Genomic DNA, 17542 nt, shown 5'->3' on the forward strand with positions numbered 1-17542 from the left:
ACAGTAAGGCCCAAGATTTGCTAAAAGAACAATTAGTAAATATAAAAAGAAAAATAGCACCACAGTCTAAAATTGTGCCAATTTCACTTCAAAATTTGTATGCAAAACTTGAAAATCAACTGGAAAGAGAAATGGATATCTCAAGACTGGGAAAGAACCAATTTGTAGAGCTAGGAAAAAGAATAAGTAAAGAGCTTAACATAACCAACTGTTAAGTCTGGGGGGGAGCTCTAATGTCAAAAGAATGGCCATGGAAAGGCAGTAGCTTAGGTCCAATTGAACTCCTTAAGTGAAACCAGACAAATACCAAGGGAGAAGGCGACCAGAGGGGTGGATTTTAAGTTCAACAGTGATAGGGAAAGAATGTCTCTGGTGCACTGAAAAAAAATTTCATAAGTAAGTAGAAAATACTCCTTGTAAGAGATATAAAGTAAGTAATGGAACACTGACATGGTAGATCCCAGAGGAACCAACCCAGTATTGGACTCAAGGAAAAACAAAAAGGGAAAAGTGTAAATATAATAACAGAATTAGATTTTTTCAATGTAATGATACAGTCAAAAATCCTTACTATAGAATCCCAGGAATATCCAAATTTTGGAAAAATAAAAATCAACAGAGAAATAATTATTGGAAAGCACCTGATGGCTTATTTTGGATATGTAGAAAAAGAGCATACCCTGAACTCCCTTCCCAGTGGAAAAGGAGTTGTACTCTGGAAATTATACAGCCAGGATTTTTTCTTTTACCAAGACCAAAGGGAGACAAATTGGGAATACCAGTTTATGAAGACTTAAAGAGAAACAAAAGGGAATTGATTGAAGGGTTCCAAAAATGGGGAGATGAAGAATGGCCCCTGAACACATAATTGAAACATATAAGCCAGCCACCTGGGCACAAGATCGGAGCTAGGGATACCGAACCCAAATTTACATGTTAAACCACATTATAAGGCTCCAAGCAGTAGTAGAGATAATAACAAACAAAACTAGTCGAGCAGTGGAATTACTAGCAAATCAACAAAGCCAAACAAGAGATGCAGTGTATGAAAACAGACTGGTTTTAGATTATTTGTTAGCTGAAAAAAGACGTGTGTGTGGAAAATTTAATATATCAAATTTTTCTTTAAACATAGATGACAACGGGGATGCTGTACTAGATATAGTCAATGATATCAGAAAAATAGCCCATGTACCAGTACAAAAATGAGAATCAATGCTAAACACTAGCTGGTGGGATAATGTATTAGGAATAGAATGGTGGAAGAAGCTAGGCTTCTTCCTTTTATGTGCTACAGTTGGCTTGATCTTTCTTCCTTGTTTAATCCCATTTTATTCTGCTAATCACCAGCGTAGTTCAGAGCATGCAAGTTGTAACAATGCCTATGAACCTAAAAATAGGCTACATCTAGAACAGCACAAAAGATCATGGTGTTAAAGGAACAAAGTAATAATTAAAAAAAAACCTTGAAGGAAGCGAAAATGATTTATGAAAAAAAAAAGAGAAAATAATGGAGGCTAGACAACAAAGAATATTGCTCAAGCCAAATGACGTATAAAAAGAAAGACGGGGGTATTGTTATACGTACATGACATGTTGGCTTTTTGCAAATATTGGGATAAATGCTATATGTATAATGGTGAAATAGATTTTTTGCACGAATATAGTTTTTTTCTTTTCTTCTTTCTCTTCTAACAGCAAAAGTTAGACATAAGGATTTTTTAGATAGTATGGTTAAACTACCCGCTTAGTTAAGATAACAGCCCGTGAACGTGTGATGGGAACCCTGCAGCTCACGCGACAATTATCAACACTCACCGGCTACAAAAGGCCAGGACCACCACCCAACTTAAAAGGTGATAAGAGCATTAAAACCACAAGCCAAGAAATACGCATGCTCTAAAAAGGCGGACCCAAGGAGTGGCCATGCTAAACGGTTCCCAAAAAAAGTTTGACTATGCATGAAGGACTATAAATATGCAACAAGTTGATGTATTGTAAAAGGTATTTAAAGGAGCGTTTCCGAAGCAGCTGTGTGCTCTTGGCAGCATGCCAAGCACGCGGCCGTTTTAACTCTTTGCTTTATGTTTGTCTCTGTGATAATTGATAAAAGATTCATGTTAATTACAAAAGCTTTGGGGTTTGTATAAACCAGAATACTAAGCTCTAAAGTGAAGCATGGACACTAAATAAAGGAAATTATATGATAAAATAATTCTGTTTAAATGATGAGGGATGAAAATGGTCATGGGAGTCATCCTATTGCTAATGATGATAAAAGGAAATAGTGCTGATGCTTGTCCCAAGTGTTACCAGGCAATTAGGTACGGCAGAAGCACGGTATCCACCCTTGCATTCCATACACATATCAATTCGGCCTGCTATAATAAACACAACTTAGAAACTTGCACTATTATGAGAAGAAGTTGCTGGGTAGCCACCAATTTGGGAAAAGGAGGGTGGGCTCCATCGGCATACCAAAGTTGCCCAGTAGGAGAGACACACCTCTGCTTCACAAAAGAAGGTATGTAGGGATATTCAGATCAGGGAGGAGTGCAAGATCACTACAAGGAAGAATTGATAAAAAAAAATTATAACTAAAATGTACAAAGGAACAAGGACAAACCGTGGGGGAAGTTTTAACTTGTATGAGAAAATAAAGCAAAAACTCAGTGAATGGGACTTACCCACCTTGAGAAAAATTTATTTGTAGAATTAATGAAAGAAATTACTACTGAACTTAACTCACTGTTGAATCTGTAGAGGAATGCAGATGACTAAACAATGGCCATGGAGGGGGGGGGGGAAGAATTAGGGCCAGAACAGTTGTTACAGTGAAATCAAACAGAAATATCGAGGGGGAGTGTGTGGGAAGTTTAATAATTCTGAATGCTGCCTAGAAATAGATGATAATGTTGAAGTAATTACTAAAATTGCATAAGAAATAAAACGAATAGCCCATGTACCTGTACAAAACTGAAACTCTATGCTTAATGATAATTGGTGGAATAAAATAACCTGTTGGGGGGGAGCTTGGTGGAAGAAATTAGGGTTTATGTTAACATGTGCATTACTAGGACTACTGTTCATCCCTTGTCTTGTTCCATGCTTCATTCGACTAATCCAGTCGGTGGTTCAAAGAATGCAAGTTGCTACAATACAAATAGACCCTGAGACGGCAACAAAATTAATGACAGCAAATGAATTAAATCTAGCACAAGAAGTCCTGACAAAATTTGAAGCCAGAACACGAATCAATGGGATAAAAAAAAAGAAGTGGGGAAATTGTGATAATTGATAAAAGATTCATGTTAATCCCAAAAGCATTGGGGTTTGTATAAACCAGAATACTAAGCTCTGAAGTGAAGCATGGACACTAGATAAAGGAAATTAAATGATAAAATAATTCTGTTTAAAATCACCTTGTTATGTTTTATTATGTTGTATTATGTTACATTATATTATGTTATGTTTTCCAAATAACTTGTATCGGCTACCAGCTTGCAAAATCACACTTCCCAATAGCCTTTCCTGCTTGTGGCTGATCAATGCTGCCTATCTCAAGGACAAGACTTCCAGAACTTCCCTGGTGGTTATCTACAAGGACCAGATGGCTATCTGTGACTGATTATTGCTCGGAGGCTTTGTGAATTTATTTAAGGATGTTTATTCGACCACCACTGCTTACCTGGCAAAATTATGACAGCAAAAAAACCCCAAAAATTATTGATTACAATGAGAAACCACAGTATAAGAAGAGGCTGCTAACCAAGGTTCGGTGGAGTGTGCAGTGGGCAGTGATCCCTCGCGTTCCCCAGCGCGCTGCTTGCTCTGTCTATATCAAATAAAGCAGTCTAAATTTTGCTGAATATCGATACTTTTGTCTCTCATAAATGAGAACCACTGAACCTTGGTTTGCAGCCTCTTCTTATACTGTGGTTTCTCATTGTAATCAAAAATTTTTGGGGTTTTTGTTGTCATAAGCAGTGGTGGTTGAATAAATATCCTTTCACAAATTCACAAAGCCTTCGGGCAATAATCAGTCATAGATAGCCATCTAGTCCTTGTAGATAGCTACCAGAGAAGTTCTGGAAGTCTGGTTTTTGAGATAAGCAGTATTGATCAGACAAAAGCAGGAAGGGCTATTGGGAAGTGTGATTTTGCAAGCTGGTAGCCAATACAACTTATTTGGAAAACATAACATAACATAATACAATGTAACATAATACAACTTAACATAACAAGGTGATTTTAAACAGAATTATTTTATCATTTAATTTCCTTTATCTAGTGTCCATGCTTCACTTCAGAGCTTAGTATTCTGGTTTATACAAACCCTAATGCTTTTGTGATTAACACGAATCTTTTATCATCACATCTCCTATTGTCTTTTTATTAAACCTTTTAAATTTTACCAGGACAGTGAACCGTGTTTTTCACAGTGACAAAAGGCAGCTGTGAAGCCAGAGACTTGTCACCGTTTTTTCCCCCCGGCTGGACTTTACAGTTTTCGTCCCCCCCCCCCCCCCCCCAGCGCAGCCTTGGAAGCCTAAAATCTTAATACAGCTCCAGCATAGCCTGGCCCAGCCCTTGCAACTTCTGTGTAAAATTTTAACCCTTCTAATGCTCAGATAAGACTTGCAGATCTCCAATCCTCCTTTGAGTGAGAGGGAAAAAACAAAAAAAGATACACCAAAGTCAGTAAAGCAAGAGCTAAGTTTTTTAATAGAAAAAGAATGAGGAAATGGTGTGAAAGTTAAATGAAAAAAATCCTTTTGTAAGCTATAAGGGTAGACTGTACCACACTAAAAATTCCTATAAACCATAGAAAAACATGGGAGGAGTTGAAGTGTTTAAAAGATTCTTTGCCCCAAGAGAAAAAAGGGATCTCTGTTTCCTGAGAATGATGTATAAACAGAGGAAAAGAAGATGAAGAGAACTTTGCTCTTAAACAGCTCATCCTTAAAAGTAACACCCCATGAGTTTAACATAGCCCACAAACACCGCTTTGAGAAGGCTGTAAAAATGAGAGGAGTTTCACTATTGCAAATACCTGGGCGGCTGCTGTTCGTGAAAAATAGTGGCAAGAAAACTGTTTTTTTTTCTCTTAAGAAAAAAATCCCTATAGCTGAACAAAAAATACCTCCTCTCCCAAAAGTAAATTGAAAAAATTATTTAAGAACTGACTGAAGTGTCTCTGTATATTCTTGTTAAGAAAGTGCAAAAGAAAAAATATAGTCTAAAAATCTTAGTCGAAATTTATTATTTCTTTATGTTATTAATAAAGTTGGTTTTTTTTCCTTTATACCCTTTTAAGTCCGCCTTGCTTTTGCTCCTAATTCTCACAACAACTATATATATATATATATTAAAATTAACAAACCTAAACTATAACACTATCCTTCTTTCCATGCCTGGACAGACATAAGCGCAACCCTTGGCAAAGATGACATTGTCCAATTACTTCAGGACTTAAAACTTGAAGATGCACAAGTCCAATATAAATAATTTCATCTAAAGCACAAAACTATAATAATGAAAAAGTTTGTTATAGTAAGCCATTCAGGAAACCCAACACTCTCATTTGAGACGGGAGAAAAACTTCCTTGATATTATAATTACTATGTTAGCATTTGTGTGGCTTTTGTTTAATTTAAAGAAAGATAAGGCTATGAATTGGATACTTTCATTTATAAATATCCACTTATTTAAATTCTCTTCTAAAAAGAGGCCTTAAAGAAAAAAATAATTTTATAATAGTGTAAATTTGGCTATAAAAACCAAACATATATTTTAAGTTGAATACAGTGTAAGAAGCAAGCCTTCTTTTTTTAAATTAACAACATATTTACAAGTTCACAAAAAACTATTGAACTGAAGTAGATGTTTTGTGCTTGTCACCAGTATTTTATTATCACTGGTTATTTGCACAGTTTAGAAGAAGAAAAAGAAAACTAAGTTCACTATATATATCATTTGTACTGGTTACTTGACTATAAACAAGTGTCCTGGTTCTGGCCAGGACAGGATTAATTTTTGCAGTAGCCAGGAGGGGGCAAGGCCAGGACCTGGAGGTTATTCTATACCACCTCAAATTATATCCAGAGGCAGGTGAAAGGGACTCTCTTCCGGGGAGAAGGGGTTCTTCTGGCCAAGCAAGCACGGTGGATGGAACGGTGGGCAAAGGCTGGTTCCAAGCTAGATGGAGTGGTTGGATGGTGCTGGTCCCAAGCTGGAGGGAGCAATTTGGGGGGTGCCAGTCCCAGGGGAGGGAGCAGTTGCTTTCTCTTTTGTACACTTTTGTTAGTAATACTGTTGCTGTTACTCTTTGTTTTCTTATCTCATTACTGTTTCCAGTAAATTGTTCTTATCTCAATCCATGATCTTCACCTTTTGTACCTCCAGTTCCCCTCTCCAGCTGCCATAGGGAAAAAAAGGAGGGGAAGGAGGAGCGAGTGGGCACCACTGTGGTTTGGAGAGTCTCAGTGGGAGCACTAAATTAGAGTACTATTCCTAAACCATGACAAGGCATAATGATCATAACACAGCCTAGTCTCTATAATAATTTGTGCACAAAAAGACACCAGACATCACATGAACATTACAGTGAAACGACATCACATGTCCAGTGATAAGTCAGCATAATGAAAAACAAATTTATCTACTGCAAATGACTTTTTTTAAGTATAAAAACAACAATAAGCCTTTATTCAGTAGTAACTTAAACAGAGTCTGATGCTGAGATTTGTTGTGTAGTTATAATTCTTTTAAGGAAAGCAACCTCTGCAGATAAGTTTGCCATGCCCTGCTTCAAATACAGCTTCTTTGACTCAGAGACACTGAAGATACTGTCTTTTATTTCAACTATTTCAGCTTTGCAACCACTCTGAATTCTTACATTTAGTTCCTTTTGATGCCACAGTTCTGGTTTGAAAGACCAGTCTTGGATATTAGTCACTTGAACTGAGAAAGGAGTGAGGGAAGAATGCACCAAGTTTTGTGCAGTGTGTTTTTCAAGCTCAGCATGTCTTTTTGATGACATATCAATAGGTGATGATAGTTTCTGTGCAGCATCATAGTCATTATCTACTGCTTCCACCTTAACTTGCATGGATTTGGCTTTAATTCGAAGCTTGTGAGGCAAAGCTGAAGAATTCACTTCTGGAACTTTAACTGTTGCACGAATATTTTTATGTTCAGCTGGGGAATGGATTGGACTCTTAGGAACCTGCTGTTCATCTTCTTCATTAAATGACTTTGCAACTGCATTATCATCAGTTTCTGAAGTTCTGGGGGAATTACCTGAGAACCTATTGACTTGGAACAGAGGAAGAGAATGTGAGTACATGTTAATGGTAGCTCCCATGTAGTGTGGATATATAGATGCTTTCTGTGAACTTCTGTCATCTCTTGTCTCTCTCTCCAATTCCACAGGCTCCTGTTTTATAATCTGGAACTTATTTTCAGGACTTCTGCAGTTGTTTTGCATACAACTTGATTGAGTATGCTCTAGTGATGATATTTCAGACATATCAGATATAGAGCTTTGAGGAGAATGTTTAATGACAGAAATATAACTGCTACCAACTATAGATGGTTCATGTTCATCCACAAATGAGTTAATATTTGATTTGGGACTTGAATAATCTTGAAAATATGCAGCTGTTGCACTATCAAGTTTCTGTATCTCTTGGGCATAGGCTGCAGAAGTAATTAAACCAAACTTCAGTTTCAAAGAAAGCAGCTCTGCCTTCAAAGTGGTATTCTCTTCTCCCAGTGCAATTAGTTTGCTCTCTAAGACAAGGTCATTCAGTCGCCGTTTTTCACGAGATCTTTTAGCAGCTTCATTATTTTTCTGCCTTTTCTCCCAATACATAGCATCTTTCTTTTCATCTGGAATGAATTCTCACTTTCTCCTGCAAGGTGAAGATTTGCTTTTTCCACTAGCTTCAGTGAGTAGCATCTCTATATTTGCAGACAATTCTTCAGACACTTCTGCTAAAGTAGATTTAAGTACCATGATTTTGCTCCCATTGCTACTTGTGTCAACAGGTCCATGTTCCTTTTTAAGGGTCTGCATTTTTATCAGCTGTATCAAAAACAATTTGTAATAGATATACAATGAGCAACAGAGCAAACTATTTCCCTAGTACTTCTCATACCACACCTTCAGTACTTTAAAAATGCACACATATCCTTCCTTTTGTTTCATATTCTCAAACAGCAGGGTCTAGATTCAATTTAATTGGCAGAGGTGATGAGAATCTTTTAAATAACCTTCAATAAATTGAGAATTTGATTACTGTTTAGGAATGTCTGGGTTTTGGCATTCAAAAGTAACTTAAAATAAAAAGCTTAGACTAGCATTTGATTCATTAAACTTGCTGTAATATGAAGGAAGCTTGACACTGAAACAACTGATATTCTAAGCTTTATGATATCTAGATAGCAGATTTGCTTCCAAAAGAAATACAATATGATTCAAGGGAAATTAATAAAATAAATTATATTTTTGAATTTTGATCTGAGAAAAATGTCACACAACTTTCCATAATATCACTGACCAACTTAAATCTAGCACTTAACACTGCTGAATACCATAGATGTTGATGAGCAGCACTGGAAAGTATCTTGCCATTCCAAATTAAAACATCTCTTTAGAATACAGCTGTGGTGCATGATTTGGCAATGCTATATAGTTGGGTCCTCCACAGACTAAAAATAACAATCTGATTTAGAGAAGCTAGAATACTTTCTATTGCCTTAAAATAACACTGCTATCCATAAAGTTATTAAACATTTAACTAGTGCTTTTGTATCCTGTAAATTTATATATAAAATGCATGTTGTGTGCATATGTGTATACACACATATTTCAAGTTTCAACATCCCTTTTTGATCAATCATATAAATTGAAACTAGCAAATGCACACATGATTCTGGGAACTACAGATGCAACATGTTTTCTCTTAAGACTGCTTTAGGACAAGAACTATGTCTTTGTATCTATCTGTATAGTCTCCAGCTCACTTGTAATTTATAATTCCACTGGAAAACATTAGTATTTACATGTAAATTAGTGAACTATAATGATTTGTCTGACTATATCTCAAATTCCAATCTTCCCTCTTACGAATAATTTTTCAATTGCTTTATCACTTCCTCATAAAGTATTATAAACCCAAGATTTAAGAGTACCTTACACTAGTCATTATTAAAGATGTTTTGTTGTTTCTTGATGTTAATAGCATTCAATGCCACTGTATCAGTGTAATAACACTTGACCCTATCAATTACAGATTCACTCTTGCTCCCACAGCAATTTTACCATTGGCTTCAATAGAAGCAGGATATAATCTCAGATCCAAATACTAATGAGACTTCCATAGAATTCATACTATTTAAGCAAGAAATTACAGATACATAAATCAGGAATATTTAATTTATCAATGTCAAAATTGTATATTAACAATTTTACCCTGGAGACTTGTGTATTCAGATTGAAATGTACTTGAAATGTGTCAAAGTGTTGTGATCCAGACCTTCAATCTTGCCTCTGTTCTTCGTAATTTAATTAAATAATTCAGTTCTGCTTTACAATACACAAATAGGCCTCCACACATACATATGTGTTTCTTCAGAGTAGCTGCATATTATTATTTGAATTTATCAAAATACATATTATCTCCATGCTCAGTTTTTAAAAACATATTCTGTAATGAGATACCTAATTATTCAATTCTGTTGATCTAACATTTTGATAGCAATTCTACAAAACTATATTAAATCCCATTTCAAGCAGTCAGATGCTTTCAAACAAACTTTACTTTTGTCAAGCTGTCTCTATAAAAGTTTACCTTGCATTATTTCATTTTATTGTTTTCCCCTAATTAAGGGCCACAAAACAAAAATACAAAATTAAATGCTAATTATTCTGACAAATAGTTTATTATTATTTAACTTTTTCACATGGGTACAAATGATGTCACAACAAAAAGTCTGAAGTCAATTGAAAGAGACTTCAGAGCCCCGGGAAGAATGATAAAAAGTTTTGGAGCACAGGTAGTATTTTCCTCAGTCCTCCCAGTAACAGGGGAAGACTTTGGAAGAAACAGGCAAACCCAGGATATCAATACCTGGCTCCAGGACCAGTACCTGCACCAAAACTTTGGGTGGGCGGGTCGCGGCGGTGAGGAGCGATGCGGCACGGCGCCCGGCTCGCTCTGTTTACAGCGAGAACACCTGCACTATCACTCCTCCTGACCTCTCGAGCCCCTGCCACCGTGCCTGCCCCAGGCCCAGAACGGCGGGTCGCAGCAATGCCCTCAGCCCTCGCCTGCTGCCGCGCAAACGTTCGAAAAGACCCAACCTGCCGCCATTCCCAGCAGAAGGACATAGCAACCTCCACACCCCATGTTGTACAAGTCTTCGGAGCAGTGGGAGCCTCCGGGGCGTGGGATCAGGACACCTCCTCACACCCCATATTGGCAGTGCTGCGATACTCCCCCCGTGACCCACAACGCCCGCATTCCGGTTGTGATCACGCACTAACTAACCGAAGATTAGTGCTACCGAGAACGTCATAACTGACCTACTTCTGCTTTTGTTGTGTGCCACACTAAAATGCCTGATTTCCTGGGACTAGGATATTCCCCTGCCCTCTGGGCTTGGCCTTACTTCTTCACACAAGTCCACTGCAGCTGTCAGGACACAGGCAGGCCATCTTGCTTCTTCAGCACCATTCACATTTTCTTAAATTCATTCCTCTCTTAAATTACATGTTCCCCTCTTTTTAAATGATGGCAAGTAAAAATCAATACCAAACACATTATTTAGTGTCTAGGTAAAATGCATTCCTAAAAATGCGGCCTTATGAAAAAGGCTCTTAAAAGCATGGAGTTAAAAATCCAAGCAAATGGCCTTGAACGTCTACATGCACAACTCTGGAGAAAAGACCAGGAATAGCACATGAAGCAACAGTTGCTAAAATGTGATAGGGCTAAATATAGATTAACACAAATTTCATTTTAAGGTACACAACACAGACAGCAAGCATGAGTTACCTCCACACTTACCTAGTTGTCTACTTTCCTTATTAAATATACTTAACAAAATCTGTTGGTTACATTTTTAAGTGGGATGGTCCCAGTTTCTTTGTAGCAAGATGATAAAATTGCATAATTAGGTCCCTATTCCAAGCCTGACTGCCAGCAAATTTTGTGGTTACATAATGCAACATTTCCAGGAAATATGATCGGTCCCTTAGAGTCTGAAAAACAGCGACAAAAGTGACGAAAATGGCTTAACGCAAACACAGGCTAGCAAAACAGGGGAGCTGTGGGGCAGACTGCTAACATTAACTCAGTTTGCCCACAAACAATATCCTTCAACACCGTGTGAAAGTGGGATCTCTCCAGCAGCCTCTGGCATCGGCACAAAATTCTCATTTTTCTCGTTAACGCACAAAAGGGTTGTAACTAATGACCTTAACTCTGCACCGAAATTACTATGGCTTTTCATACTCACGCACATGTAGTGCCTGCTACCTTTAGACACGCCGAGCTCCGGCACTTATACGCCAGCAAAACGTTAACAGCTCCACACCCACACGCGCACGCACCCTCCCAATGACGCCACTCTGAGTGCGCATTCCCTACCTTTAGTGCCGCGCGGTAAGAGGAGCATCTGGTCGAGGTGAAGCGAGTAAGGACAGGCAAGCAACAAAGTCTCACTTGTCCGGGAGCAGAGTAAGCTGGAGTGAGGGAGCATGTGACAACACGAAAAGATGCATGTTAGTAGGTCAGAACTACGGACGGAGGCATGCAGGCACGCAGGCGTTCTTACGGCCAACCAGCTGGCCTGTCAGTCAGCTACAAGGGACACCAACAACACCCCAATCCATGCCGAGCTCTCTCGGGGGCTGGTCAATGAAGGCTGCGGGTGGGCGGGGCCGGACATCCCGCCCCTTGCGCTGCTGGGGCTGTAGGTCTACGTACTGGGTATTGCATAACCCTCCAGGCGGAAGGCAGCGCGCAGAAGGGGGGTGGGGCTGGCATTTATGTGATCGCCCCTAACAAGCTAGGGCAGTGTGGAAAGGAGTGTTCTTTCCAACGTTTTGCGGGACCGGTGGGGCGTGCATGGTGGGCTTCCACGGCCGCGAAAGGCTCATTGAGGGCCGCAGTGAGTTGGTGCGCAGCTGCGTGCGTGAGTTCGTGGAGAGGGCCTTTGCCCTTATTCCAAAGAAGATTTATGCAGAGGTTTGAGTGCTGTCATTTTTATAGGGAAAATTAATTGAGCTGTATCTCCCACAGCCTTACAGTTTACTTGGTATGTAGTGTAATTCTGTTGTATCTGACCAGAATGTAAAAATAAAAATCTGATCTGACAGAAGCACCATTTCAAAGTAATTACACAAGACTGAAAAACTGTTTCTAAGGTACATCTCTGCCATCAAGTCATGGCATATGGGTAATCCTCTAATTAATTATACTTAATCTTTGACTTGCAAACAAAAAGAAAAGGAAAAAAAATAGAAAAAAGCTTGCTGAAGATAGGCTGACAGTGTTGGGTGTATTTTCTGCTGTTATACCACTTGGCATTTTGTGCTGAGCTACAAAGCTTACACTGTATGCATCAGAATACAGCCAGAGTTTTCTTTTACTGATCTTTAAGGATGAAAGATTTTACTATATTTCTTCAATTCACTTAATTGCTGCTCTCATCCCAGTGCTGAAATACTCAAAAGTGAGGAAATATTTTGGAGAACCCATTTACATTGCTTCTGATCCCACTTGCCGTAACAAAGTAATTCCTCAATAGTGACTGGGTGCCTGCCTGCAGTTCAACATCTCTCAAATTCTCAAATCATGCTTCTCTTTGCAGAGTATTACAAAAAAAGAAGACTAAATAGAATCGTCTGATGTTGTTTTGACCCTTGTTTAACCTCCATTTTATAAAATTACATATGTCCAGCAAGAAATCCAATTCTCTCAGAATGTGTTTGAATGTATATACATTTGATTTCATTATATGTTTTCCTCATATTTTTTTCTTCACAGGTTTATCACTCCTTTTTATCTTCCACAAATAAAATATCTGATGAGAACAGAAAAAAAATCTTTATTAAATTTTAATTCTAGAACAAAAATTATTCATTATTTCATGCTGTTAAACACTCTTACCAAAATAGCACAGTCCTCCCTAAGATAGCCCTGTTATATTACTCTGTCATCCTGTATTTAAATGTCAATGGAGATAGCCCTCTGGAGCAAAATATTTGGGCTGACCAGAACCATATGAAGTTCTACAAGGAGAAGTACAAAGTCCTGAGGAGGAACAACCTCATGTACCAATATATGCTGGAGGCTGAGCAGCTGAAAAGCAGCTTGGCAGAAAAGGACCTGGGAGTCCTGGTGGACACCAAGTTGAGCATGAGCCAGCAATGTGCCCTTGCTGCAAAGAAGGTGAATGGTATCCTGGGCTGCATTAGGCAAAATATTGCCAGCAGGTCAAAGGAGGTTATTCTTTCTGCTCAGCATTGGTGAGGCCTAACCTGGAGTCCTGTGTCTGGCTTGGGGCTCTCCATTACAAGAGAGACATGGATATACTGGAGAGAGTCCAGCATAGGTCCACTAAAATGATTAAGAGACTAGGATATCTCTCCTATAAGGAAAGGCTTAGAGAGCTATGATTGTTTAGTGTAGAGAAGGGAAGGCTCAGGGGGAATCTTATTAATGTATAGTAATACCTGAAGGGAGAGTATAAAGATGATGGAGCCAGGCTCTTAAGTGGTATCCAGTGACAGAAGGTAAGGCAACAGGCACAAACCAAAATGCAGGAGGTTGTTTTATCCAAGCATCAGGAAACACTTTTTTTACTGTGAGGGTGACTAAGTACTGGAATAGATTGCCCAGAGAAGTTGTAGCCTCTCCCTCCTTAGAAATATTCAAAAGCCTCCTGGACATGGTCCTGTGCAACTGGTTCTAGGTGTCTGTGCTTAAGCAGGGAAGCTGGACCAGATGACCTCCAGAGATACCTTCCAACCTCAACCATTCTGTGATTCTTTCCCAACAGAAGTCAAATTCAGAAACAAGATGAGTTTAGTGAATACTTTTTAGTTTATCTGCCCCTGATTTTTTATCATACTTATCCATACCTTCCAAATAAATCTATGAATTAATTTATATTTATGTCCTCAAGTTATTCATTGTGCAAATCTAATAAACTTTACTCAAATTGATTTTCCTCTCTCCACTCCTAATCTTCTAAGATGTAGAATATAGAGCCTTGATAATGGTAACAGACTACAGAGCCCACCATTGCTATAAAGGGGATTCCATCAGCAGACCAAGTCAGAGAGATCTACTGTTGCCTCCCTTTGTGGGTTGCATGGTCAATTTGTTTGCCATAGTTGTGCTTGCCAGTGGACACACAAAAACAATTGACATGCTATTGGAAATTTCATAAGTGAGTGCTAGCAATGAGCTTGAAGATCTGTTTGCGTATTAATACTGGTGTATTTTAAGTCAAGTCTTAGGCAACTTGTCCTGCAGACATTATTTCCCATACTATACATGTTGCATTTAATATAATACAGTGAGAGTCCCCAGGACTGTAAAAATTTCAAGCAAACCTCAAAATTGCAGACAATTTTTTAAATTGAAAAGTACATTATTTGTTTTACTATGTGTCTTGGTTTAATTTAATTTCTTCCAAAAATGTCTTGATTTAATTTGTTTCTCGGCCAACGCACCAAATAATGTCTTAGTTTTGATTTGCCAATTTAAATATACTTATTTTCTGTTGTGAGACAGAACCAGGAGTAAAAAAACAAGGCAGGCCTAAAACTTAAGAGAGTATTAAAAAAAAAAAGGAAATTTATTAACTACACAAAGAAAGGAAAAAAAACAAAAAAAAACCAAATTCAGAGCCCAGGCAGGTCGGTTCTGGACGGAGACCCACTACAGTTACACAGACGCCTCTGCCTGCAAGAAAAAAAGGTGAGTGGAAGCCTCCTTTCGCGGCGGGTGGTTTCCTGGAGCTCTGCGGGGAGGTCTCACCGGTGGCATTTGGCCGGCACGGCGCTCTCGGGGAGAGAGGCGGCGCGGGCGTGTGCGCGGCGTGCACGATTTGGCAGCCCGCGGCCACATGGTGCGGCGCGCGGGCTGGGGGGGGCTGGATGCGGCCACCCCAGGCGCGGCGCGGCAGGCAGGGAGCTTTGATCGGTTTCAAAGCAGTGGCACGGAGGTTTTTCTTACGGTTTTTGCAGCTTGGATCGGTCCCTACAGCGTGGGTTTTACCGACAGAAACGGCGAAATTAACATGAGCTCCGCAGCCAGTAAAGCCTGAAAACCGTGGTGTACCTGGCACGTTTTAACAACTAACTCCTTTCCTGTGTTTTTAACTGTAGTGGGGTAGATATAGCGGCAAATTGTTAAACATCATGGGCTTACAGCAATCTGCCTTACAAAAGAGTATACAAAAACAACTCAGGGAAATATTAAGTTCAGGAAATGTTTTAATATCTAAGAAAAAATTAGCCCGTTTTGCCAGCTGGCTGTCTGTTGAAAAATCTGACCTTGAATTGCAAAATATAAATTCGATTTCATTTTGGGATTAAATAGGGGATTTATTAACTTAAAAAGTGGAAAATGGAGATAAAACAGCTTCTGTATTCCTCCCGATATTCTTACAAATTTGGAAACTTTTAATTCAAACAGAAAACAGGCAGCAGCAGCAAAACAGTTCAGACTCACCTTCCCTTTCCCCAAAACCCTATAACCCGAACCTGGAGGAGATCCACGGGTCCCCCTGGGAAACTCAGGGCACGCAGCACAGCTGTAGCTGTTCTGAGTCCCTGGGTCCTCCCCGGTATCCCGGTTCTGATAATTTTTCGAAAATTCTTCCTTGTACCCATCCCTTCAGGGCAACAGCCACGTGGCTACGCCTGAAGGGGTCAAGGTCCTAGATAGCTCTGGCCATGCGGTAGACCGCGTGGGGGGCGTCCCATATGGTGGCAGCCACGTGTTTTCTCCTTCATCCCGCAACCCCCTTCACCCTCCGGTCCCTGCCCCTAACCCTGTCCCCTCCCATAACCCATCCCTGCCCTCGGCTCCACTGCCCCCTCCCCCCTCCAAGACCCTAACCTGCACGGCACCCGGCGACCCTGCCCACAGGTGTTGCAACCCTGGATCCCATCACCCCTCCCCCGCTTCGGTTTCACATTCCTTCCCTCCAAGCTGCTGCGGGGTGGGGGACGGCAGTGGAGCCCCTGCTGGGTTCAGTGCCGGTGGGGGCGGGGGTGGGGAGGGATCAGCTTACAGCCCCTGCGGGACAGATGGTGTCCCTGCGGTGGGGGCGGGATGGGCGGCCTCCCGGGCCGGGTGGGGGGGGGGGGACGCCCAGCCCTGAAAGTCAAAACCAGGGAAAAGAGTATATACCATTAGTTGCTCCTGTAGTTTATCTCGGTAGGAGAAATGGTAGAAGAAGTTATCAACCTTTGTCCTATCAAGATAAAAAGGAAATTTGTAAAGTGCAGAGAGAATGTGGTAGAAATAGTGAAATCTTTAAAGGCATGATGAGAGCCACCTTTAGTTCAAACGAACTGGTTCGATATGATATCAAAGAGCTTTTCCGATGTCTGTTAACTCCTTCAGAATATGATCTATGGGAAAGCCTGTGGAAAAGATCTTTGAAAGTGCTTTTACTAGAGCTTTTAAAAAGCTCAGATGATGCCAGAGATGCTGATAATAATGATATAACATATGAACACCTATGTGGAGAAAAGGATAGGCATTGCCCTGAAAGCCAAACCAGAGTACTATCCAAGTCTGTCCTGGAAAAAATATGCAATGTTGCAGAAAAGGCTTTTAATCAATTACAAACAATAGATGCGAAAGGCAGTTATGTTAACATTAAACAGTTTGCTTCTGAGAATTTCTTACAGTTTGTGTACCGCCTTCGTGCGCAAGTGGAAAGACAGGTGTCTGATCCAGTGGTACAAGCTGAATTAATTAAAGAGATGGCTCAGAGGAATGCTAATGATACCTGCCGTAGGGATATCCTTAGCCTTCCCCTGGAGCCAGCACCTAGCTTAGCACAGATGATAGAAGCCTGCGCCAGGAAAGCAGAACTGCTCATTGGACACGAGAGAAATCCAGGACTGGCACACCCAAAGACCACAGCAGCTGTAACACCAGAAGCCAAGAAGCAACCAGTGTAACCAGAGCAACTGCAGCACATCATCTGCTTCCAGTGCAAGCAGCCAGGACACTTTGCCAGGGACTGTCCACACAACCAGAAACAGAAGAAAACCAACAAACAAAAAAACTAGCTTTACAGCACGTACCCGCCATTAACACCATAGCGCTCTGGGCTATAAATACTGCGGGCTCCACACTCGCAAAGGACTCTTTCTTAATAAACATAAAGGGGGAGGATGGGATAGAGGGTGTGGGGATGCATGGCAATGAAAATATTAAATGTTCAATTAACAAGGTTTGGAAGCCGCTAGGCCGTTTTAGGCTTGTGACTACCAGAGGTT

The 17542-nt window shown here is 40.0% G+C and overlaps 1 protein-coding gene across 4 annotated transcripts in view; it reads right to left on the minus strand.

Annotated features, from left to right (window-relative positions):
- The window catches only part of LOC148220286 (nuclear factor interleukin-3-regulated protein-like), a 61666-nt gene extending 49685 nt beyond the window's left edge, over positions 1-11981 (minus strand). Inside the window, exons 1-2 of one of the 4 annotated variants that reach the window (XM_088155559.1) lie at positions 11658-11945; positions 4699-8089 (exon numbers count right to left, since the gene is read on the minus strand). In XM_088155559.1, the coding sequence (XP_088011685.1) occupies positions 6722-7876 (1155 nt within the window). In that variant the 5' untranslated portion in view covers positions 7877-8089; positions 11658-11945 and the 3' untranslated portion in view covers positions 4699-6721. The other 3 variants (XM_088155561.1, XM_088155560.1, XR_015799004.1) reach the window with 3 other exon arrangements.
- Positions 11982-17542: the final 5561 nt, after the last annotated feature.

This window comes from Sturnus vulgaris, chromosome W, assembly GCF_052056855.1.
Source record: "Sturnus vulgaris isolate bStuVul1 chromosome W, bStuVul1.hap1, whole genome shotgun sequence".
Taxonomy (NCBI): Eukaryota; Metazoa; Chordata; class Aves; order Passeriformes; family Sturnidae; genus Sturnus; species Sturnus vulgaris.